Raw genomic sequence first — 23,068 nt, 5'->3', positions numbered from 1 at the left:
GAGTTAAGTCAAGGATAGGTTTGTGTGTGTGTGGGGGGGGGGGGGGGGGTAGAGAGTAGAGAGAGACCCTTTCTTTTATAAAAAAAAAACTAAGCTCATCTTAAGACTAAATCAATCATAGCTCAGAGGCGACCATAAGACACAGCCTCCTCGCTGCCTACGGGAGGAGCACGGCCGCCTGGAGTGTCTCCTTCCACTCCGCATTATGTTTGCACCTCTACTGACAGATGCCACCAGCTCGCTCGCATCAATTTCGCCTGGCACTGCGACAGCGAAAGCACTTGTCTTCTGATCTGTGCCACTCAAGGCACCACAGGGAAAATGCCATGCATTCAAACAAGACATTACAGAGAACAAAAGAACATATATCTTTCGGTGTAAAGCCCAAAATAAAGACCGCAGCATTCATTCTAATGCCAGCAAAAGCTTAAGCAACAATAGCGTTTCAACAGTTAGCCTTTCAGTTAACCAACGGAACTGTCAAACGCAGCTTAGTGGGTGTTTTGATGGTGCTTAGTAGTAGCAGCTAGCTCAGGTGTGAGGTCTCAAAACCTCTTGGAATAAAAGATCCTCGCCAGAAGCCGGAAGAAACAGCAGAAAGCGTCACCCTGGTGACCGGGTTGGGAATCTCTGAGCGATAAAACTTGTGTCGCTCAATAGTATTTTGACCTTGGGGACGATTAAGTCCCGTCAAGGGCTCTCGAATATAAACGGCACAACAGGCGTCATGCAACAGCAATCGTTCTGAGCCTGGTAGATCTGGAGAGATGAACTCCTAATGCCTTCTAAAAATCTCAGATGAAATTGTGAGCCATTGGAGGCTGAAGGAAAAGCCTTTGATAATGCATTGGACGAGAAAACCATAAGACAAAGCCATTCTTTATAAAGACCCTCTGCCACCTTTCGAGAGAGAGGTGTGTGTGTTGGGGGAAGGGATTGGGGGCAGTTTGCCTCTTCATATGTTAATTTTACATGGGGAAAATATGGCTAGAGATGTCCATGTTTCTATTCCATTAAACAATTTCGCAAATTTGGCTAAAATTAGAATTCTTGGCCATTTGCAATTACATAAAATCACAGATAATTTGATGCCACTGACAGACACATTTTGCTGGACTGCTGAGGCCAGTTGCTGGGAAGAGAACACTGCTGAAATTCTAGAAGTCTGTTGCCCTCCAATCACTTGTCACCATTCACAGCATAATGAGTGAATTATCACCTCTGAACAGCTCCACCTCTTGAGACAAGACAACGTGACCCCAGCATTGATGCCTGAATAGCTTAAAAGGTCCCTAACGGCAGCCAGTAGCGGCTTGAGTGACTGCTCAAATGGCAGGCAGCTAATGCTTCGGCTAGCAATCCAGCTGATTGCTGCATTAGCAGGCAGGGTATTAGGATGGGCTATACACATGCATCGAGGCAGAAAAAAAAAAGAAACAATGAAAAAAAAAAAGGAAAAAGAAAAGGCAACTGCTTTTATTCCGTAATCAATGGGGATGACTGAGGCGGAAACAAGGGAAGTGAGCGAGGGTGAGTCACACTGGGTTCACACACACCTACTCCGCAGCAGCTGCGGTGACTAATGAAAGCACTCCGCATTAATCCATAAACTTTTTTTTTTTTTTTTCCTATGTATTCACGATGGCAACCAGTGAAGTACAGCACAGGAGTCTCTTAAGAGAAGAGTGAAGAGGTTTTCTTTCACTCCTATTCTTTATTTATTTTATTTTTTTTTAAATAAATAAATTAAATTAAATTAAATGGAGGAATCGGGGTAGTACGGCTGTGTGTGTGATCCGTCCATAAGAAGCTGCACCCCTTTCAAAAAGAGATCACAGGCACTCGTAAGGAGTCCCCGCACAGCGTCTGGCTTCACAGAGGCACAACCCTCGTTCCCCTTGTCACAAACAAAGGGGTGTGCGAGGAGCAAAACGATAATCCAGAACTTCAGAAACTAATTGGCCCAACACGAAATGGAGCGAGCAAGCATAAGGGAGAGCTCAAAACTACTCAGAGAGAGAGAGAGAGAGAGAGAGAGAGAGAGAGAGAGAGAGAGAGAGAGAGAGAGAGAGAGAGAGAGAGAGAGAGAGAGAGAGAGAGAGAGAGAGAGAGAGAAAGAACAGCCTGCTGTGTGGGGATAGAAAGCAGAGTGAAGGAGGTTGATGAGAGTGTGTGTGTGGGTGGGTGGGGGGGGGGGGGGGGGTGACAGAGCTGCGGAGTAGGGAGGTGGAGTGGGAGGAACGACATCAAATGCCAAGAGAGCTGAGTGAAGCTTTCGTTCAGATTTGCAAATGTGTTCTTTCTCGAGGAGAGTGCAAGGCTGCCAGCTGTTCTTCCCGCAAAGCCCTCTTCTGAAAACGTGGAGGGTGGGGAAAAAAAGAAAAGGAAAGAAAAAAAAAAACATAGGTGGCATGATCCTCATACAAGAATCTGTCAATTACAGCACAGCAGAAGCACCTGTTGGTCTCACCACTTGCTCTTGTCAAGGCCCATCAGTTACGATCATGGCTGCCTCAACTGGCCAATTAAGATCATAATTTAACCAGATGCCCAGGTCCAGTGCATCCTTGGTCAGCAGAGCGATGTTGCTTAGAGCACAGACCACTAACAGATGAGGGCTAATTAAGTACGCTAAAGATTAAGTGTAAAGCCAGTTAATCTCTTAAAGTTTGATCTAATCATTAAGCAATGATTACAAAGATCAATTAAGTCGAATTAAAACTGAAAAAAAATATATATATAATAATAAGCTTAGAATATTTCGCCACTTCACGCCACTAATAAACCGTGCGCAGTATCTCAGTGCTAGGATTAGAAGTGGAACGCTCGCTAATAAACACAGCAGGAGAGGGAGCGGCCATGGTTGCAATATCGACATGGCAACAGGCCCGACGACAGAGCGCCGTTTTCGCATGCCTTCACGGAAAAAAGAAAAGCATGCCTAGTGCTAGTATGGTAATAATGATGAGCTGTCTAATTACTTCACACATTTCCCCAGCTAGACTCATCCCTTTGGAGATCATGATTGTGATGATTTCTCAACCTGCTCATTCACAGACACACGCAAACACACACTCATACACACACATACATACAAGATGATTAGGAGGCCAAAGCAACATGGTGGAGGTCTGGTGTAATTAGTCTGAACCCATTGAGCTTCATGCAGCTGATCCCTCTTCAGGAAGCAGCATTTCAAACCACCCCATTGCCTCTGCTGACAAACGGACCTCTGAGGCAGAAATAAAACCATAATAACAGAAACAGTTGACTGTAAAAGCCCACGCTTATTTTTACGTGTAGTCATTTCAAGCTAATTTAGCACCGTTTCAACCTACTATGCATGATCTTTGGAAAACCAGCTGATTTTACCCATAACTGGCACTGGTTTGACAAATTATTTCACTTAGCAAGCTTTACTTTACTCAGTTCTACCCATAAACTGTATTTCCAGCGATGATTTTTATGCACTTCACTTTCTGTACTGTCCTGGAGGCTGACACACAGTAACATTTGATAAATGCAACACATATATTGAACACATAACTTCCTTTTATAGGGCCATTTTATTTATAGGGTCTTTATATTTTCAAAAACCACACAGTATTTTCAACATACTGCTTACTTTACGGTAGCGTGTCAATGGTAGTGTCCATGCAAGCAAATACTGTAAACTAATGATCCATGATGCATTTCTATCTCCAGTCAAAGTGACATCAGCTGTGACAGGAAGGCTACTACTGTGACAGGAAGGCTACTACTGTGTGAGTGTTGTTTCTGCCTGACCTTGCGTTGCTTTGGGCAGTGGAGTCCTCACTTCCCCCTGGAGAGATTATCAGGGGTCACGCCCTGGGCAGAGGCGAGAGTGTAACTTCGCTGACCCCTCAGCAGCAACATGAACAACGGGGGATTTGCGGCTCGCCCCTCCACCCCTACCCCCCTTACCCCCCCTTTTTACCAGATCTTGAAGGTCAACCGGAGTGCTTTGTTTGGGCTTGGAGAAATTAATCTGATACAATCCTGGATTACAGTCTCCTGGATCAAGTTCAATCAAAACGTGGGTATGCAAACAGCTCTGACTGTTCATTTTCACATTCCCTCCCTCTCTCCACCTTTCTCTCGCTCCCTCACTCTTTCTCTCTCTCTCAATCCTTCCATCTCATCAAAAAACACACATTTCCACAGGGGAGAACAGAGGGGGTTGCAGACCTCCCCCCTGTTCAAAGTTGAGCACAGCCTGCCTGCCAACATGTTCCTCATCTTCAGACATTTCATAAAAAACAAGAACTCACTCGGCACGCCTTTTGCCTGCCATGAATCTGTTTCACACAGCGGAAACCTATTTTTAGGGGGCTTTGCTTCAAAACACCATAAAAGTTGCTGGATGAATTCGCCGGCAAAATGGTCCCCAAATGGAGGAGTAGAGAGAGGAGGGGACAGCAAGCCCTCCGGGATCCTCTTTACAGGCTCTTAAGAGGCCAGCTCTTTGGAGGAGTGTTTTTTTTTATATGTTTTGTTTTGCATACTACTCTGAGGATTTTAACTTCCAGAAATGCGTCACTTTGAAACAACCAATTAGTAACAAAATAAAGGCCTGCCCCATGGTTCAACATTCACTGAGGATAATGACTAAGTAAATAATTGAATGAACCCACAAGAAAAAGCAAGACCCAGGGGTGTATACGCAAACTTACATCCACAAACACCCACACGCAAACGCACACAGAGATGAAAAACTGCCTTCTGAAAATAGGCTCTGACACATTTTTTCCAAACCGTTGCCTAAACCCCAAAACTTCTAATCCAGGAAGATCAGGTAAATAGTTAAATCGCCTGTGGGGGGAGCGCACAGCATGCACCTTTCTTGTATAACTTTTACCCCCCCATGCACGCCCGCACGCCCACCCACCCCCACTCCCGACGGCCCCCCCGACTTACGTCAAAGTTGTTGAGTGCGTACGCGAGCTCCCCGCCGCCGGCGGTGTGGCCGAGCGCGGAGTCCTCGCTGGCGGTGGCCTGCGCGGCGTTGGAGATGCCGGTGACGGCGTGCTGCAGCTGCTTGTAGATGAGGTCGCGGTTGGCCTTGTAGGCCGCCACGTCCGGGTGCTGCAGGCAGGCGACGGAGGCCGTGTAGAGCATGGGCACGTTCCTCTGCAGCACGCCGCGCGCCGCCGCCATCTGGTCCTTGTGCTGCACGTCCTTCAGCTCCTGGTGGAGGCGGGGAATGAATGATTTTATTTGACATTCTCAGTTCTTACGTAAGGGATAATGTATAGAACGCCGGTCATTATCGGAAAATAATTCCCGACAGGATGAACTGAACCCCGACGCGCAGCGGAGGGGTTTTGCTTCGTCCTGAAGGGAATTATTTTCCGATAATGACCGGCGTTCTATACATTATCACGCTTATTATACGGCTACTTGCCAAAACGAGAAAAGAAACTCATCTCAATGTGTCTTTAGCAATGACTTGGCTACCGTTTCGTGGCTTCCGCAACAACTAGCGGAGTGAACCCGTTGCCATTGGCAGCGGTCATTATTCCTTCGGAGCGGTCATCTATCAAGAAATAATGACCGGTAGAACGTTGGGAAATCCCATTCAAGTCAATGGAGTGTTCTACTTGCATTGTGAAGAGCCGTATAATAAATATAAAATAAATACATGATTCAGTTATTTAGTATACCATACCACATACTTAATCTAAAAAAAAACAGAGAGTCAGGATAACACAATAAAGCTTAAAAGCTTATTTCCATTGTGGTCCTTTGAGGGGAATGCGCGGGGGGTAATGGAGAGGGGGTGTAGCAGTGGTGGTGAAGGGGTGACCGGAAAAGGAGAGACAAGGAGAAAGAAGGAGAGATGGAGGGGGGGGTGGGGGTAATGGAGAGGGGGTGTAGCAGTGGTGGTGAAGGGGTGAATAACAACAGGGTGATTGAGAGAGGAGAGGAAAGAGAGTGAGCGCAGGGAGAAGAGAGAGTGAGGGAGAGTAATGGACAGCGTGCGTGCAACAGAGAGGGACAACAGGAGACAGACATGAAATGGGGGAAAAGTGGGGATCATCAGAAAGAGGAGTAAGGGGTGAAGTTGTCAAGAGGATGGACGTGGGGAGAGAAAGAAAGAAAGAAAGAAAGAAAGAAAGAAAGAAAGAAAGACGATAAGGTGATCACTTAATGGTCTCAATTGCCACACAAAGGACTGTTGAAAACACTTAGGCCTGATGGAGCATTGAAAAAATGACCCACAAGAATGTCCTTCTTCTATCTTCCCCCCCCACCACCACACACACACACACCCACCCACCCACTCCACTTCCACAAGTCTACACACCATCATAATCAGGCCATTAAAGTATAGTTTGGCCATTTACTTCACAGACGGATGCAGGCCATTTGGAGGCTTTTTCCAGCTTTCACTGTAAGAGAAGCATTCTCACAGTGGTCCGGGTCATCGACTGCAAGGCAAGAGCCAGCAGCAGAAAATGCTTGCCAGCTTCGCTTATGCCTTTGCGAGTGTACATCAATACTGACAGTGCAAGTAAAAGACGGGTGCTCTTCTCTTAATAATGGTTGCGTGGGTGTATTAGAGAGAATTCCACTACAGATTCTAGAACACACAGGACATCAAAAGTTGTGATGTCTTGTTGCTACTGAAAGGCCCTGGCTGGCTAGATAACTGCTGATGTTCGAAGAAAAAAAATTTAGGGCAAATAAATATTCGCCGTGTAACTCCACTCCATATTTGATCTGTGCGAAAATAATTAACAGTCAGGATTCAGTAATCTATCTCAATTGCAAAGAGAAAATATAAACGTTCATTCCATTAGTCAGTGATGTCACCTGGAAAATTCATCAGCAAAAGCACTTCACTGTTGACTACAGCTAACCTGATAAGCTCCAAAAAGAGAGGGAGAGGCCCCAATTCTCATATCAAGTTAATGGATCTTGTCACCCTTTCCAGCAGTAAGCGTGTCGTTTTATTTTTTTTTCCCCTTTTTCCCCCCCTTTTCCTCTTTTGACTCCAACCCCTTCCCCTTGTGCGCCCTGTTGGTAATAAGGAGATTGTTCATGCCTATATGCATCTAATCTCTAACCAAAGGCGGGAGTGACTTTCACCCAGTATGTGTGGGAGGGGAAGGGGGTAAATTTGATGCCGTTTGATACAGGCACGCCGCAGCATCTGATTACATCTATTCAGGTGGAGGGGAGGCGAGGCAGCTACACAATACAGAGGGCAAAGCAGGGCACGGGGCTTGGAGCGCGTCGAGCTGCATCGCATAGCGACACGCTTCGGGGCCTTGCGTCGCCATACCATCACACACACACACACACACACTATGCATGGGGCCGCATCACTTTACCTGCTGCCTCTTGGCTGCCATCAGATTGAGTTTGTCCACCTCTGGCTTCAGGGCCTTGTACTGGATGCCAAGTTCCTGCTCAGTCCCGGCGTTACGCACCTTAGCGATATTCTCCTCCACCTGCGGATGGGAGAGGAGGAGGGAGGGGGAAGGGGGGGGGAGAGGAAGAGAGGGAGAGAGAGAGAGAGAGAGAGGGAGAGAAATACAGAGAGAAAAATACAGAGAGAGAGAGGGAGAGAGAGAGACAGATGGACAGAGAGAGACACAGAGAGAAATACAGAGAGAGCAGGAACAAAGAAGAGGAGTGAAGTGGGGGGCACAGGAGGCGGGAGGGAGAAGAAAGCGGAGACGTTCAAAACGCGAGGAACATCAAAACCTATTACACAGTAATGGGGGAATAAGTGTTCTCGGGCCAGATTTAAATGACGACAGACAAAGGCAAATCAAGACTGTTTCCCCATCTTAATTCACATTTACCAATGATAATGGGAACTCGGAAGGTCACGCAGAGGTAATTGCATTAGAAACAAGGCATCACCGGGACAGAACACAAATTGGTTGTTTTCCCATTTAAAGCCTATAGTTTCTCTATATGCAAGCGGCTTAATTGCATGCATTGAGAAAATAACACAGGAAGGAGCACACATACACTCACCCACACACACATGGACATGGACACATGGACACACAGACACAGACACACACACACACACAATGTGTTTTCCTCATATGATCATTCAAGCTTCACGGAACAATCGAGTGAAAAACAGTGCCTACTCTTCCAGGAGCACGCTTCGGCTCCCCGCTTCCACAAACGTCCATCACGGCGCATTTCAAGCGAGGAGCGGTGACACCAAATCTAATCTCGACGCCAAACAAATAAATAAATAAAACGGAATAATCCACTCAGCCTGGGTATCACACGTTTCAAATGAAATCTCCTAAAAGGGCCGAGGGTTTGCCGCCGCTGCCGCCGCCGCCGATCTGCCAACACGCTGAAATCATTTCAGATGCACTCGTGACCAGCCATCGGTGTACCATATCAGGGCCCACACAGGACGCCAAGGGGGGGGTTTGAAGGGGGGGTGAAAAAACAAATTCAATACTTCGCTGCTCGTCACAGCAGAAAAAGGTAGCTGTAACACAGTTTGATGCAAACAATATATCAACCTAATGCATATAAATGAATTAAGCGATGTCTCTTTCTGTCAAGAGCGCCACAAGGTATTCTGCCAATAGGGTCGAGACAACAGGGCTTATGTTCCCTTGAAAGGGATAAAAAGTTAAGGCAATAAATAAAAAATAAAAATAAAAAAATGTATGTATAAAATAAATAAATAAATAAATAGTGGATCAGACCAATTCCCAGGGCCACATCAGGGTCTATAGCCTTCAGGGTGTTATGGAGTCTGATGGAAATTAATGTTTAAATGTTTTATGTTCGCACACACAAAAAAAGTCTGCATATAAGTCAAAGTCACAAAATGTGTTTTGCTGCTCTGAAACCTTCCATGGGCTCCACAGTGTGGTTCACCAGCTCCCAAAGGTAACTTTCCATTAAAAGATGAATTATGAGATCGCTGAAAAGATGATAAGTGTGCAAGTCTTAGCTGTCTAAGTTTGACTGAGAACATTTATTTCGGCCTTGCAAACAGCATAAATATAGATGTTAATAACGCAACTGTGTGCTCCAGCCCTTCTCCACAACAGACGTTGCTAATTCTGATACAATATCCATTACATAGGAGTTTGTAAATAAACGAAACAAACAAAAAGCAGCCACAACTTTTCAGAATTCAGGTATGTTGCTGTGTGGCACTGCTGTCTCACTGGTTATAAAACCAGACAATGGAACAACAAGAAATAATAATAGAAAAAAAAAAAAAAAAAAAACTGGCAGCCGAGTGCAAAAAAAAAGAGAACAGCAATAACCAGAGGGAGCAGTGGGCACAGGAGACCTGAGACAGAGCGAGCGAGAGAAAAAGTCGAAATTGACTCGAGCTGTACGCCTCTCCTTTGCACTCCCTCTTTCCGGAAGGCGATGGACACACTCCTGGACTCTGGCCAGCTGCCTGTAGCATTCCTCTGTGCTTTCGGCCCGCCCAGCAGCCAGTGAGGGCGGCTGTGTGTGTGTGTGCGCCTGTGTGTGTGTGTCTGTGTGGTGGAGGGTAAGGGGAAGTTGGGGGTGCAGTGGGGTGAGAGATAATGAAGTGGGTGGCTATAAAAAGAGCAGCGATATCATCGCTCAAAAAGTGCTCCGTGTGGCAGCGAAATACGCATTCACAATGACCATCCTCCCCATCCCCCACACACCCTCACGCAAGGGCAGGAGGCCTGTTGGAAATACCACACTCGGGAATAAATATACAGGAGTAAAATCGGATCTGTTTTTTAGTTGTTCTCATCCCCTCCGTGTTTTTGCTTGGGTTTGGTTTGTGGTGCTTCCGTGTCAAATCTGCCAGAGAGGCAGACGTGAATCACCCAGCAATTTGTGAGAGGTAATCTTTGAAAAGCTCAGCCTGACATTTGAGAGGAGCAGTGATACACGTTGTTATCCTGGCAAATGAGACAAAATGGGGAGGAAAGGGCAGCAGAAGGGGAGAAGGGGGGGAGGCACTGAGGAATACTGTGCCAACCTGACCCAAAGCAGCCCAGCCCAGCCCCCCCCCCCCCCAAAAAAAGGCCTTGGGGAAGCAAGATAAATCTCTACGCAAGTTTCAAAACGTCTACACATTCCTTCCTGATATAATCCAAGAAAAATGTAAACTAAACAAAGCCAGGGAAACCTCTGAACTCAACTGTCATTGATGGAGGGCTGTGCCAACAGCTTCCGTTACCCATTTATAGGGAAGGAGCAGCACCAGAGATGGTGTAATAGCTTGGCAGTGGAGAATGTAATTTCAGCTAAAAATGAAAAATGGTGTTGGACCACAAGGCTATGCAATTCTTTGCCCATTTCAGGTGTTTCTGTGTTGAGTTGCACTGTACAAGTATGATGGCAAACCCTTTGTTTGTTTGTTTTTTCTCTATCCTTACTTTAGTAATGTTGTCCCTACACAGTCAACTAATACATGCGAGCTGTGTGTGGTTACGGTCTACTTTACTTCCTGCTTGTTTCCTCATTTGTGGCTGCAGGTATGCCATGAAGCTGGCCTTCAGCGCCTTATATGGCAGTCCAGAGAACTCAGAATTCCGATACTTCCTGGTTGGAATCTCCCAATTTCATTCCAGACAAAATCTGACCCCCTATGAGCCTATTTCACAAGATGTCGCCACTGTGTAAACTAACTTCCTCTGGAACAGCTCAGTCTATAGGAAAGACAGGAAGATGTTTTACCCTGCCAATTAAGGCATTATTAACATCAACTAAGCCAGGCACCTGGACACTGTGAAATTGGCTCGGCACTCAAATTGATTCGGCACTCAAAGCTCCCACTTCTAAAATCTGGGAAAATTGATCTGTCCCCATGTTCAATGTCAGAACTGAAGTCCGACCTCCAACGTGCCTGTGCAGCGCATGAGCTGCACCACCTGTACACAGTTGACGCAGCAGCAAATCCAGTTGCTTCCTCGTCCTGTTAAAGGCAGTTCTTATATCCAACTCTGACAAACACAATGTAGCACTCGACACATTTCATACCTAACTGTTTTTTCCATTGCTGCTAACTAACTTCCACCTACCTCACACTCTTCTTTTCTTTGTCTAGTTAACAAACCATTTCTGCTTATACTCCAACCACTCACTTCCTTCTTTTGTGGTGACCGTGACACAGGGGTCATAACATGCGCCTCGCAGCATTTTAACACACACCATTCAAAGCACGCATCTGCACTCCCACAAGGCATGTAGGAGGTGTAGGTGTCGGGTGTGTGGGCGCGTAGATGTGCGTGCGGGAAATGCTTGAATGACCTCGGAGAGGCGCACACACACACACTGCAGTGAGGGAGCGAGGTCTTCCTTACCAGCTTGAGCTGCATCAGGAGGCGGTAGACGTCGGCCATGTCTGCCAGCACCAGCAGGTGGGTGACGGCCGAGAGGAGGGCGCGAGCCGCCCGCACCATGTTGCCCCGCTTCATCGACGAGCACGGGTCCTCGGCGAACTCTCCAGACGCCTGCTTCATGGACTCTCCTGCAGAGAGGGAGGCAGACCACACACACACACACAAAAATTACTTTGTCTGAATGACTACTAAAGGCTACATCACGGGAATATCATAATGAAAAACTAGCCTTTTAAGACCTCAACGAGTCCATTCATAATGTGTGCATTGTGAAGAGTAAAGGTGACGCCTACATTTCCAGACAAAGACACAAGGCCACAAAGTGTAGCAGACTCTGAATAGCACACACACACACACACTCAAACACAGTGAACACAGACACACACGCACACACAGAGTGAACACACCAGTAATCAATGAAGTCCTGCTGGTGTGCAGTCTTTACATCTGTTGGTTAATCCTAATGGTACGGCCCCTGCTGGCTTCATTAATAACTCATTAACGGCCAGAGCTGGCCTCTCCATCTCTCTGGTCCTAAACGGCCCCTCAGCACTGACCGCCACACACCGAGGGGTGCGGACACGGCCAGGCGAGGTCACTTCCTGCGTGTCTCGGCGGTGCTGCTGGGCGCCCCGACATCCTGACCTCAAACCCAACCCCCAAGCGTGTCAACACGCCACACAGCAGAGCAAGAAGCCAGCTCCGTAATGGTTTGATGCGAGAGAGGGGATTTGAATTCTACGCTTGAGGTTGGCAGAGTGAGGGAAAACATACCGAAAAATACAGCTAGAGATGTATCTTTTTAAAAGACTCTCTCAGCTGCCTGCCACCCCTTCAGCCTCAGAGTGCTTTGGCACAAAGTGGCATTTTTCTAGAGCAGACAGACAGTGTGATGTATTGGTAGTGAGGTACCTTACAGATTTAGCACCACTAGTCCTATATTTTGTGTGTGTGTGTGTGTGTGTGTGTGTGTGTGTGTGTGTGTGTGTGTGTGTGTGTGTGTGTGTGTGTGTGTGTGTGTGTGTGTGTGTGTGTGTGTGTGTGTGTGTGTGTGGTGGCGGCAGGGGGGCAGTCATGCATTATCTAAAAGGATGAGCCAACAAGTTCAAACTATCAAGCCATACCATCAAAAAGGAGGAAAAATACATATTTAAATGAGCAGCCATAAGTCTTGACTGACACATGGCTATAAAAGGATCGGAGTGTGAATTTGAGGGCGAGGAAAGAGGGGGTGCCGCCGCACTTCGAAGCATGCCGGCTGCCACGCGTTCCTTTTCTTCTCTCTCCCGAGCTTGAAGAGGAAGAGGAAGAGGAGGAACGAGTGGGGGGATCTCCCTCGGCACTCTGGGTGCTCAAGAGTAAAGAAACAATGTAGTCATCCAGGGAAGAGCCCCATAAATAATTTCCCATGACACAAAGCTGCATGGAGAGTAGTGACATGCAAACCGACATGTAGCAACAGCAGCAGCAGCCTCCTCCGCACCCTCCAAAACCCCACACACACACTGGAGTAACATTGACAATCAGTGCAGCTTTCTCATCCGCCTTCACTGCACCGGGGTAAATGAGTGAGTGAGTGAGAGTGTGTGTGTGTGTGTGTGTGTGTGTGTGTGTGTGTGTGTGTGTGTGTGTGTGTTCATTGCCTGAGCATGGCTTTAAAAGACAGGGAGGAAAACACTGCTGGTTGCAGGGGTTTACAAGTTTGCATTGCATTAGTGACTTTTTGTCTGACACATGGAAATGAGAGAAAGAGAGACAGTAGAGAAAGAGAAAGCGTAGAGAGACAGAGAGAGAGAGAGAGAGAGAGAGAGAGAGAGACAGAGAGACACACACACACCCTTGCCACTATGAACTCTCATTCAGGCCATGATGTTCCAGACAGAAGGCGCTGTGTGTACTGTCACATACAGCCTCTGACCTCCAAAACTCACTCTCTATCTCTCTCTCACACACACACACACACACACACAGAGAGAGGCAGTCTTTCAAAGTCTGTGCCACACAAAGGCTGCTGGTCTTCATTTGTCTGCCATTGTGTGTCATATTCTGTCTACTTCTTTCCTCAGTGATCTGTGTAGACTTGACAGACGCAACTGACAGTGATTTTGAAATGTATTCATATTGAGAGGAAAGTGACGGCTTTACTTAAGGCCAAGTCTAAATCAAATGAATAAAACAAAGGGATAACTAAAGGTTCCCTCCCGCTTGTTCACTTGTTGGACTTAGCATTAAGAGAATTAAGCTATTTAAAGATTTATAAGGCATTTGCTGCGTGGAGGGAAAAAGACCAGTCATGTAGGCATGAAATCTATTTCTGAAGTTCAAGTACATCGTACAAGCACTGCAGATTTTTTTTGTTCCTTCCTTGATTTTTTTTTTGCCCTCCCCATTTCAGTGGGGTTAAAGCAAAGTATACACTGTAGACCTCACCAACAGGAAGTGGTGTTTGAGGTCTGTGCGCTTCGAAAACCAGCCCTGGCCAGAGTGCTCCACGAGACGGAGGAGGCGGGCAGCTCACAGCGAATAACCCAGCACAAAAGATCACCTGGCACTGCGGACGACTGCGCCTTCATGCGATTTCTCCCTTTTCTCCTTTTCTGTCTTCCTGTCGGCAGTCTTAAAATAGCCCCGGGACATCCCACCACCCACACACCCATCCACCGCAACCTCAAAAGAAAGTCAGCACCTTAAGACTGTCATTCCCTCCAGAGGGTCCGATCAATAAGGCCATTTTCACAGGCCTGATAGTGATCAGTGTGCCTTTAATAAACTCTCATCCATCTCCTCTAGAGTAGTGCCCGGAGAGGGACCAGTGTGTGAGAAGGGGGTAGGAGGAGGTGGTGGTGGTGGGGGTGCACCATGATGAAATGCTTAAAATGGCCGCCGCACAAAAGCCACGCGAGGCCCTGGAGATCCTCCCAGGAGACAGAGGCACGGGGGGCATTACCATGGAATCCACATCACTCAGCCTCGCCTTATTGAGAGGTATGAGGAGATGGGTTTTGATTGTTGCAATAAATAAAAGCAATTGTTGCTGGAGGAGAAAGGGAGGGGGGGGGGGGGGGGGGGTGAACACACACACAAAAAAAAAAACTACCAATGTGGCACGACATCTCTGTAAAAGCCACTCACATTGATTTATATGAAGGGAATGAACAACAAAAGCAGCTTTAATTTTTCAAAAAACAAAAAGGTTGACATTGACAGCTGCTATGGCTCACTAGGGTGCACTGCAGGCATGCCTGTATGCTTTGTTTTGTTTTGTTTTTTCTCTCTCCCCCAGACCACTCCGCTCTGTTTTTCTGACATCTGTAGATTTGGCCCCGGTCAATGGCGGCATTATCAGTCTGGCTACAGTTGGCTGAGCCGTCGGCCCTGCGTGGCCCCACTGTCCCAGCCACGGGCGGACAGTCAGCAGCCCCCGGATTCCCAGCCAGTGACAGCATACCAAAATCAATCTGACATTCCTGGGGCATCCGAGCATTTGGTTGGCTGGGCCGCTCCCGGCACAATTTCTCGCTTTTTTTTCTCTTCTCATCTTTCCTCTCCTGATGCTGCACCCTAAACCAGGCTAATAACTGTGATGTGGGGTGTTGGGGATGGACGGGTTGAGAAGACAGGTGGGGTGTGTGTGTGGGGGGGGGGGCATTTTAGAGACACAGCTTCTGACAGAGATGTTACTTCAACAAGTGCGAGCCAGTGTGAGACTGCGCTCGGCAGTTCCGTGATGCCCTGCCAGATGAAATTCAGGGAAGCAGCGGATTTCCGTGGCTCGCTCGTGCACATGAGACGTAAGCCTGTGTCATGGACTGGGATGCTGACTCGCTGTATGTTTCCAGCACTGCTAGCCTGCCGACCAAAGGACTGACTGACCGACCGACCAAGCAACCCCCCCCCTACTCTACCCTCTCTGTACCCTGCTGTGGGAGAGGAAGACGAATCCAGCCTGAAAATCTCATTTCAGTCAACTGGGCTCCACTTCTGACAGGTGTTCGACTTAATAACGGCTGACATCGCCCATGACGACAGTGGGAAATGTCAGATGCTGCAGCGCGTTGGACTTGGACTGTCATTTCCTTGGCAACCAGCTAAATGAGAATAGCTTGATGGAACACTGCAATGAGCAGGAGTATAGTGACAAGCTGTTCGCTAACCGGCGTGACAATCCCTCCTTGGACTTGGAACACGCACACACTTATACCTAGGATTAGCCCACAAATATGTGACAATTTATCATCAACACCATGCAAATCCCTTTTGCCCAACAAAGATCCAAATGGTTGGAACTGCCATCCCCAGAGGGTTAAGAGCTCGAGGATGATGCAAGAGGACACAAGCATATTTGTTCTTTTTCTAAATAAATAAATTTATATATGGGGGGGGGGGGGTACAGGTCTCTGAGCAGGACGTCTCATTCACTGAGCATCAATATCAACAGGCTCTTAAAAAATTCATAGCTAACAAGACACTGAGAGATGAGGTGCAACACTTACTTGACAGGGTTAAACCTTTCTATTAGCGCATCTCCTGCAGCAGTCTTTGGAAGAAAAAACACGCAGAAGACGCGAGGGCAGGAGGCGTAATGAGGTTTAACAAGGGATGAAGGGGGTGTTGGGTGGGTGGAAGGGTATAGATGAAACATGGGGCCTTAAGGCGCTGTTCGCTGTGCGACACAGCCCAACAAATAAAGAGAAGGGAGAAACTGGGATGTGTGGATGTGCAAACCCAGGCTAAGTGTGTGCACAATGTATGCCTGTCAATTCCAGTTACAATAATGGGCATTCAATCTACAGGAGCGCATCCTATGAGGGGGTTGCTGGCAATTCCTATGTAAAGGAACCAGCTGCTACTGGGGTGTAGCATAATCACATGTGCTCGCTTGTGCCACCTTAACCCCAATGCGACCCCTCACCTCCCCCTGATGGCTGCGTACCTTGCTTGCGGACATCCTCCACAGCGGCGGTGAGCTCGTCTTTCAGAAACTGGCTCTCCTTGGCGATCTTGTCTCCTTTCTCCAGGAAATTCAGTGTGGCGGTCTCCACAGAGGCGGCCAGCACGTGGGCCTTCTTCGAACGGCCCTTCTTCTTGTTAGATGGTCCCTTGTTGCTGGAGTTTACCAAGGTCGTGACCTGAGGGCGTGAGGCAGGAGAAATCGAATAGAACAAAATGACTTGACGATGTATTGGGCCTACATAGACACAAGGATGAGTGAGATAGCCGGAGGGGTTTAATGAATAGTCTTTTCAAAGTAAGGAGAGTTCCAGGAAATGCTATAGTCTACTCCAGGCCAAAGACGATGAGTAAGCCCAGCAGTCTATTCCAAGAACAGGGGGGATGCGGTGGGGTGGGGGGGGGGATGGGGGGGTTGCAGAAGAAGTAACAAATAAGTACACCTGCACTTCATCTAAGAGTAGAGAGATGTGAGGAAAGTGGGTTTTTTTGCTTTGTTTTTTTTTTTAATAAAAGAAAATCAAATCAATATTCCCTTAATTACTGAGTACACTTTGAAGACAAATGTCTGCCAAGTGCAACATCTCACCTGGGTCACCAATGGCTCCAGCAGACGTTCCACAGCCAGAGTCCGGATTTCCAGACTCTTGGGGTCCCATTTGAAGGTGATGTTGGGCGTGTTAATAGTACTCATGTTTGCGGACTTTCTGAGGAGGGAGCGAGCAAGAGAAAGAGTCAGACAGGGGGAAGGGGGTCAATAAAAATGAAAAATGGCGAGTGGAGTGGGCACAGAGCCGTTACAATGAGAAGGGGACAAAAGGGATGCCTAAAGCAGCTGTCTATTCCCCTCTAATGTGGCACAGTACATTAAACACCAAACCTGTGGGCATACGGAATATCCCACATACATGAACCACTGATCTGTGGACTCCCTGTGGCAGTTTATCACACAGGACAACTGACTCAGAAGGGGAATCATTCGATCTGAGCATATCAACATCCCGTCTGAAATAAAAACAGCCGCACTAGCCCACTGAAGAGTTTGTTTACATCATGTAGAAGACTGACAGGCTTTAGTGCCCCAGCATCACAGCATGCCCCAGATTCAGGCTGTCATTTTATTGATTGCTCATAGTGAATAGAGAGGAAAGAGATAATCGGGATATCCTGAGGGCTGAAACACATATATAGGCCAAGAGTTGACATGTTGGTCCCGGTGTGAAATGGACATTTTATTCGAGCTGACATGTCAGGACAAACACATGTGACGTTAGCAAATCTTTAAATTTAGCGGCCAGTTTATTTAATAATAGTTAATGTTGTTAAATGTTTATGGGGGGGAAAGTTATGCAAGAAGCGCAAAATTAGGCCACAATCCTCATTTAAAAAATTAAGACTTAAGAAATAAATGGACATCTGGTGACTTAAAGTCTTTATGTCAAAGGATTATTACACGCGTAGCTTTTTAACAAATTATATTGTTCATGTTCAGCAGATGTCGCGTGTTTTGGAAAAAGTCGCAGCTGCTGCTACACGCGTAGAAGGGCGGTGGCCATCCAAAAGTCCAGGTATCGTTAACGTTACAGTAAAACCAGGAAATCGTAAGGCCGGTCAATTACATCATATTTCCAACTTCAAACTAATATATAACTTAACAGAAAGACTCGTTGGGTTGAGTGTCTAAACTAAAGTTGGCCACAAATCGTACAAATTATTGGACAACTAATACAACAATCTTATTCCCCGCCTGCCAACGGCGCACTGTAAAGTTGGGCAAACGGAGAGACGGAGAGCTAAGCGATTGCTAACTTAGCCAGTCAGCTCAGCTGGGAAAACCTGATCCTTAGCAAATTATGCTACAAAACATCAGCAATCAGAAAGTTTTTCAAACTGAAGGAATTGCTTGATACTCCCGATGATATTAACCAATCCACACGATGCCGTGATTCACGTTAGTACAGCATAACTGTCTAAAAAAAACGTAGCCCAGCTTTGTATCCGCAACTGTTCTCATTACAATGCGAGGTATCCCAAACATCCCTGTCCGAACTATGGAAACAAGCTAATGCTAGCTCACATCGCTATCTATTTCGTCAGTGAAGCTACTTAGCTAGACACTTCACTTGCTTTGTATCTATATCATAACCCGTGATGACTATTTGTACATGACTGTACAGTCACTGACATTCACAAAACGTTTACACAATGGCAAACAACATCTGAAAAAGTGTCGCACTTACTTACCAAAACAAGAGTATCCACTTGGGAAGTTGGGTGTAAATTAGCGTTTCAAAATGGTGGAATGGTGTCCGAGGAATTCAGTGGTTTAGTCAAAAGTTTGAAAACCCTGTACGTCCTCAAGCTTCAGCTCTAAAGAAAAAGAATACAGTATTTAAAAACAACGTATATACAGTTATACATTGCAAAACAAACTCCAGAGAAACCTAAAATACCGTGGTTTCGGCTCCGCAACTTCGGCAGCTACAAGTTTCACCCTCTCTTTGGTTTTCTATGGAGAAAGGGAGGGGGGAGACGGGACGGCTTCCTGGAATGGCGGATAAGCGGCTGACACAGGCCAGTGTAATTCCCAATAAGCTATCAGGTGTGTTTTAAGGGCGTGGTGCGTAAACTGAAACTGTGATGTGAACTTTTTCAAAACAAGTGAATAATAATCAGAGGTAAGTCCATTGGCCAACGGCTGGATTAGACTGCTCAACTATATTGTCCTAGTTTGTGTAGGCCTATAGCCAAGTTGAGTTAAGAGCAACTGGAAATAAACAAACCCAATCATAAATTAATTTACAATTAACTTGTTAGCCCAACTTCCCTAGAGGCTAAACCAAATGTATTTATTGTAGGCCTGGCTAGGCAAGCCTATATCTTTATTGTCCTCTGCCATATACAAGGTCTTCACTTTGAATAGGCCTATGACTGAAGCCTGTAAGGAATTTGAACAAGGGGGCGTGGATATTTTTGCAACTGGCGTTGTAGTTGACACTCAACAGTGTCTGAGCATTTGGCCCTGATTCAGATATACAGGGAAAGACATGATACGGCTCCCCAGTGAGGACATAAAAGGAAGACTTGCACAGTCTCCGAAGACTACAGTGTTCACAGATGCTGATAAGAGTCCCATGGCTGCAGTTCATGTATGTGTGTGAGTGTCTGTGTGAGTATACAGTTTTTAAGATATCACATGAGGCTTTTTGAGTCACAGTGTACCACAATGCAACATTCTCATCCGGTCGAATGACAGAAATAACAGATTTGTGTCATCCGTACACCCACGCCTTCTTGCAGCAGCTGAAAGTGACAGGCTAATAACTGTTACCATCATCCAAATCATATATTTCCCTCGAATAGCACTTTCCATTGCCTGTATGTATGTTTCATCACGTTGACTATAAAACAAAGGCTGGAATCCAGTCTGCTGCCATCATTGCCGCAAATAGACTGAATGCACTGATAAGCAATCTGGACCGAGAGTGAATGTGTGTGTCTGTGTGTCTGTGTACAGGCACGAGTGTGTGTGTTTATGCTTGATGGCAAGATCTGAGGTGGATGGCAAAGCTCTCTCTATCATTAAATGACTGAATACCAATGTGAATTTTAATGAACAAAATCTACAGGATCCAAGTGTTTTTTTGCGCTTAATGAAGTGGAGATACAATAAACAGGTTATTGGAGGAGCCAGATGTATTAAAATAAATAAATAAATATGCACATTTTGTGCATAATAGCCTCACGGAATTATAGCTGTGCAAGAGAGTGAATGCCTTATCCCTTCCAATGTGTTGCTTTTACAACTAGCCCATCTTTCTTTTACTGCATCATATGGCAAACCCTCTTCCGTGTCTTTTTATGGGGGATTGAAATTGAAGATAGGTAACTGACAGATGCAGCAATTTAGTCCTCGAAAACGTAGGCCTGTCTTCTCTGCAGATTTTTCTGAAATCCACAACATCCCAATGCACCCACCACCCACGGCAAAAGACAACGCCTCTCCTCCGTTTGCATGAGAACTAAGTAATGAACTGCGACAAAGTGATAGGAGCTGTGGGGTCATAATAGCAATTAGGTGAGGGGAGGAAATTGCTTTATGAGGAGAATGCAGACAATCATCTAAAATCAGCAGCTGTGTGATAGCGAGCACATTAACAACAATGAGTTCTTGTTCTGCAGGCGACGTCGGGGGGGGAAAAAAACACTCAATTAGACGCCTGGATTAGACGTTAATTAAGAACCTCCACCACCCTGGTAAAACGTGCAACCCCAAAAGTTAAGTGAGTACAAGCCTATTACACAGCCCATGCAGTACAGTACCTCAGTGCTAATTTAAGCGTCACAAGATGATTGCGAGACGGGAGACGGAGATGCTGAGATAGGGATGGAAAGTAATTGCAGTCGAGCCATCTGTGAGAGAGGACACACTAACACTTGTTATACATTCGTGGAGGGTAACTTTAATATCTTGGAGAGAAATATTTTCAAGGGGTTGGTTGGTGATTTTCCAAGAGCTAAGTCAGAATGTCATGAAATTAAGGTCACAAATAGCTGATATAAAGCAACATGCCGCAGTCTGTTATTTTTTCCTAAGGTCTGTTTTTATAGGCAATTAGCTTTATTATCGCCTTCAAGTTCATCCAGACGATACAGTATGTAGAAAATAGTATCCTTGGCTCAAAAACAACTTGTAAATATAAATGGCACGTCTCAAGAGGCATGACACACATATAGGGAACAAATATGAAAAACTGTCATGATGAACTGTAAGTCTCTTCACATAAACAATAATCTGCTAACTGAATAAATGCAAGTGACTGGAAAAATATGTTCCTTATTAACACTGTGCAGAATGCTATGAGACCAAAAAAAGAGTGTAGGCCTACAGTATAAGACGTGACAAGGGCGATGAAAGATATTTACCATTTCTAAACAACAGCTTGTTCATGGGGATACACTTCATGTGTCCTTGAACCTCTCTTCTATCTCCCCTCCCCTTCTCTCTGCCGCCCGCCACCAAGCACTCGGCCCAATCTATCAGACGTAAGATGGGAGCACAGCACTTTATAAATAATTCCTTCACATAATGAGGCAATGAACATGTGTGCCACGCTGAATGAATAATCAAGTCCCTCCATTCTAATCAAAGCAGACTGAGTCTATACTGGTTGTGGGGAACAGAGTTCACAGGTGTTTTTGTCATTGTTGTTGTTGTTAGTGGTGGTGGTGTTGCCCCCCCTTCACCCCCATCCCCCACTCTCCACCTCCCTAAGGCCATGCTGCAGGGAAGAATAATGCACCACACCCAAATGAGTCATTCAGTTGTCAAGAGCCCATCCAGAAGAAGTGGTGATGTCATCCTCGTCAGACGGACAGGCCGTGGCCTTATCGCCAAGGCCCCTGTCGTTAGCATCACCATGGCCATGTGTGTGTGTTGTGGTTAAGCTCTCACAGTGATTAGCTGAGCGGGCTCGGCTGTTTGGATATGCATGGCTCGTAGCATACCCTGAAGGAGTGGTGTCTGGGTGAAATCAGCCCAGTCTTCGGAGAGCATGCTAACAACTGCTAGATAAAAAAAAAAGCCCAAATCCCTCACAAAATCACAGGAACAATAACTTGGAACTACACCCAGGACAGTGTGATGAGGAATTAATTAGTTATCATGAAAATGTATTTGTGAACAGCAAATAATTAGGCCAGCTGTGGATTAATGGAAACTAACCATGGAGAACACATATAATTTCTCAGAGGACGTGTTGCCATGGAATCCGGCAGGCAAACTTTTAATGCTTTGTCCAATGTATATTCAACAGTAAATCTGTCTATTCTCTGGAGCGTATTACATCGACTCGTGATTACTTAGTCACTATAGTGTTCTCAGTGTCCTCATGATAAGTCACAGAGGTGAGTAGGTCATTGCTATGCATCACACTTTGCAGTAAAACAAGTAGCTGTGATATTGTGAAACATAACTGCCAGAACAGCCAGTAGCTGTGATATTAACTGCCAGAACTGGCCTGAATCGTCTGTCCACACTCGCTACAAATACTCCCTGCGGAACAAGTGATGTGCTCTCTTTTCTCAATCAAGGACAAGCTTGCATGTTACTATATCTACAATGGTAAATGTAGCCTTAAATATTCTATAAATATACGCTCATGTGTGCAGTAGCTAAAACTCAGCAACTATCTGCCGTGTCCTAGTGAGTGAGTGAGGTGCCCTCGGCACTGTACCCCCTGCACGCCTCATCTCCTCCACAGCCCTGTTTTATAAAAGATGACTCGTGGGATCTGTTCCATTTCACTATGAGATCCACTTGGGAGTATACTGTAGGAGGAGAGATTGAGGGGTAGATACGAGGCGAGGCAGTGACGGACGGTGAGAGAGCGGTGATGAAAGTGGGCCCTAACATGGATTGAGTCATCATTGGAAAGCGTCAGGGATGAATTGTTTCTTGGTTTCCCCACTCGCCTCATTCTGTCTCACAGGCTTCGGGCGCCCCGTTTCACAACTTGTTGACATTCTCAGATTTCAAAGTGGAACATCTAAGATCTTTGGAACCGATCGTAACAGTCTTGTTCACTCACAAACCCAGTTGAAGCGGCAGTATTTGGGAATCTAACTGAGCGTGGAAGGAGTTAATACAGGCTCTAAAGGGTCATGTGACAAACGTGTCACTGCCTGTTGTCTAGACAGGAAAGACACTCCCTTCGCTGTGGTTACAACATCCAGTCGCACTCTGGCCCTTACAACCT

General features: G+C 46.2%; 1 protein-coding gene across 1 annotated transcript in view; it reads right to left on the bottom strand.

The window, feature by feature from the left end:
* ctnna1 (catenin (cadherin-associated protein), alpha 1) overlaps positions 1 to 18,884 on the bottom strand; it is a 101,915-nt gene extending 83,031 nt beyond the window's left edge. Inside the window, exons 1-7 of the mRNA XM_062524007.1 lie at positions 18,764 to 18,884; positions 18,555 to 18,680; positions 16,900 to 17,017; positions 16,294 to 16,489; positions 11,322 to 11,488; positions 7,359 to 7,478; positions 4,939 to 5,208 (exon numbers count right to left, since the gene is read on the bottom strand). Of these exons, the coding sequence (XP_062379991.1) occupies positions 4,939 to 5,208; positions 7,359 to 7,478; positions 11,322 to 11,488; positions 16,294 to 16,489; positions 16,900 to 17,004 (858 nt within the window). The 5' untranslated portion in view covers positions 17,005 to 17,017; positions 18,555 to 18,680; positions 18,764 to 18,884. The remainder of the gene's footprint in view (positions 1 to 4,938; positions 5,209 to 7,358; positions 7,479 to 11,321; positions 11,489 to 16,293; positions 16,490 to 16,899; positions 17,018 to 18,554; positions 18,681 to 18,763) is intronic.
* Positions 18,885 to 23,068: the final 4,184 nt, after the last annotated feature.

Source organism: Sardina pilchardus, chromosome 21, assembly GCF_963854185.1.
Source record: "Sardina pilchardus chromosome 21, fSarPil1.1, whole genome shotgun sequence".
Classification (NCBI taxonomy): Eukaryota; Metazoa; Chordata; class Actinopteri; order Clupeiformes; family Clupeidae; genus Sardina; species Sardina pilchardus.
The sequence above is the reverse complement of the archived record's forward strand: the minus strand, read 5'-3'. Positions and strand labels throughout refer to the sequence as shown.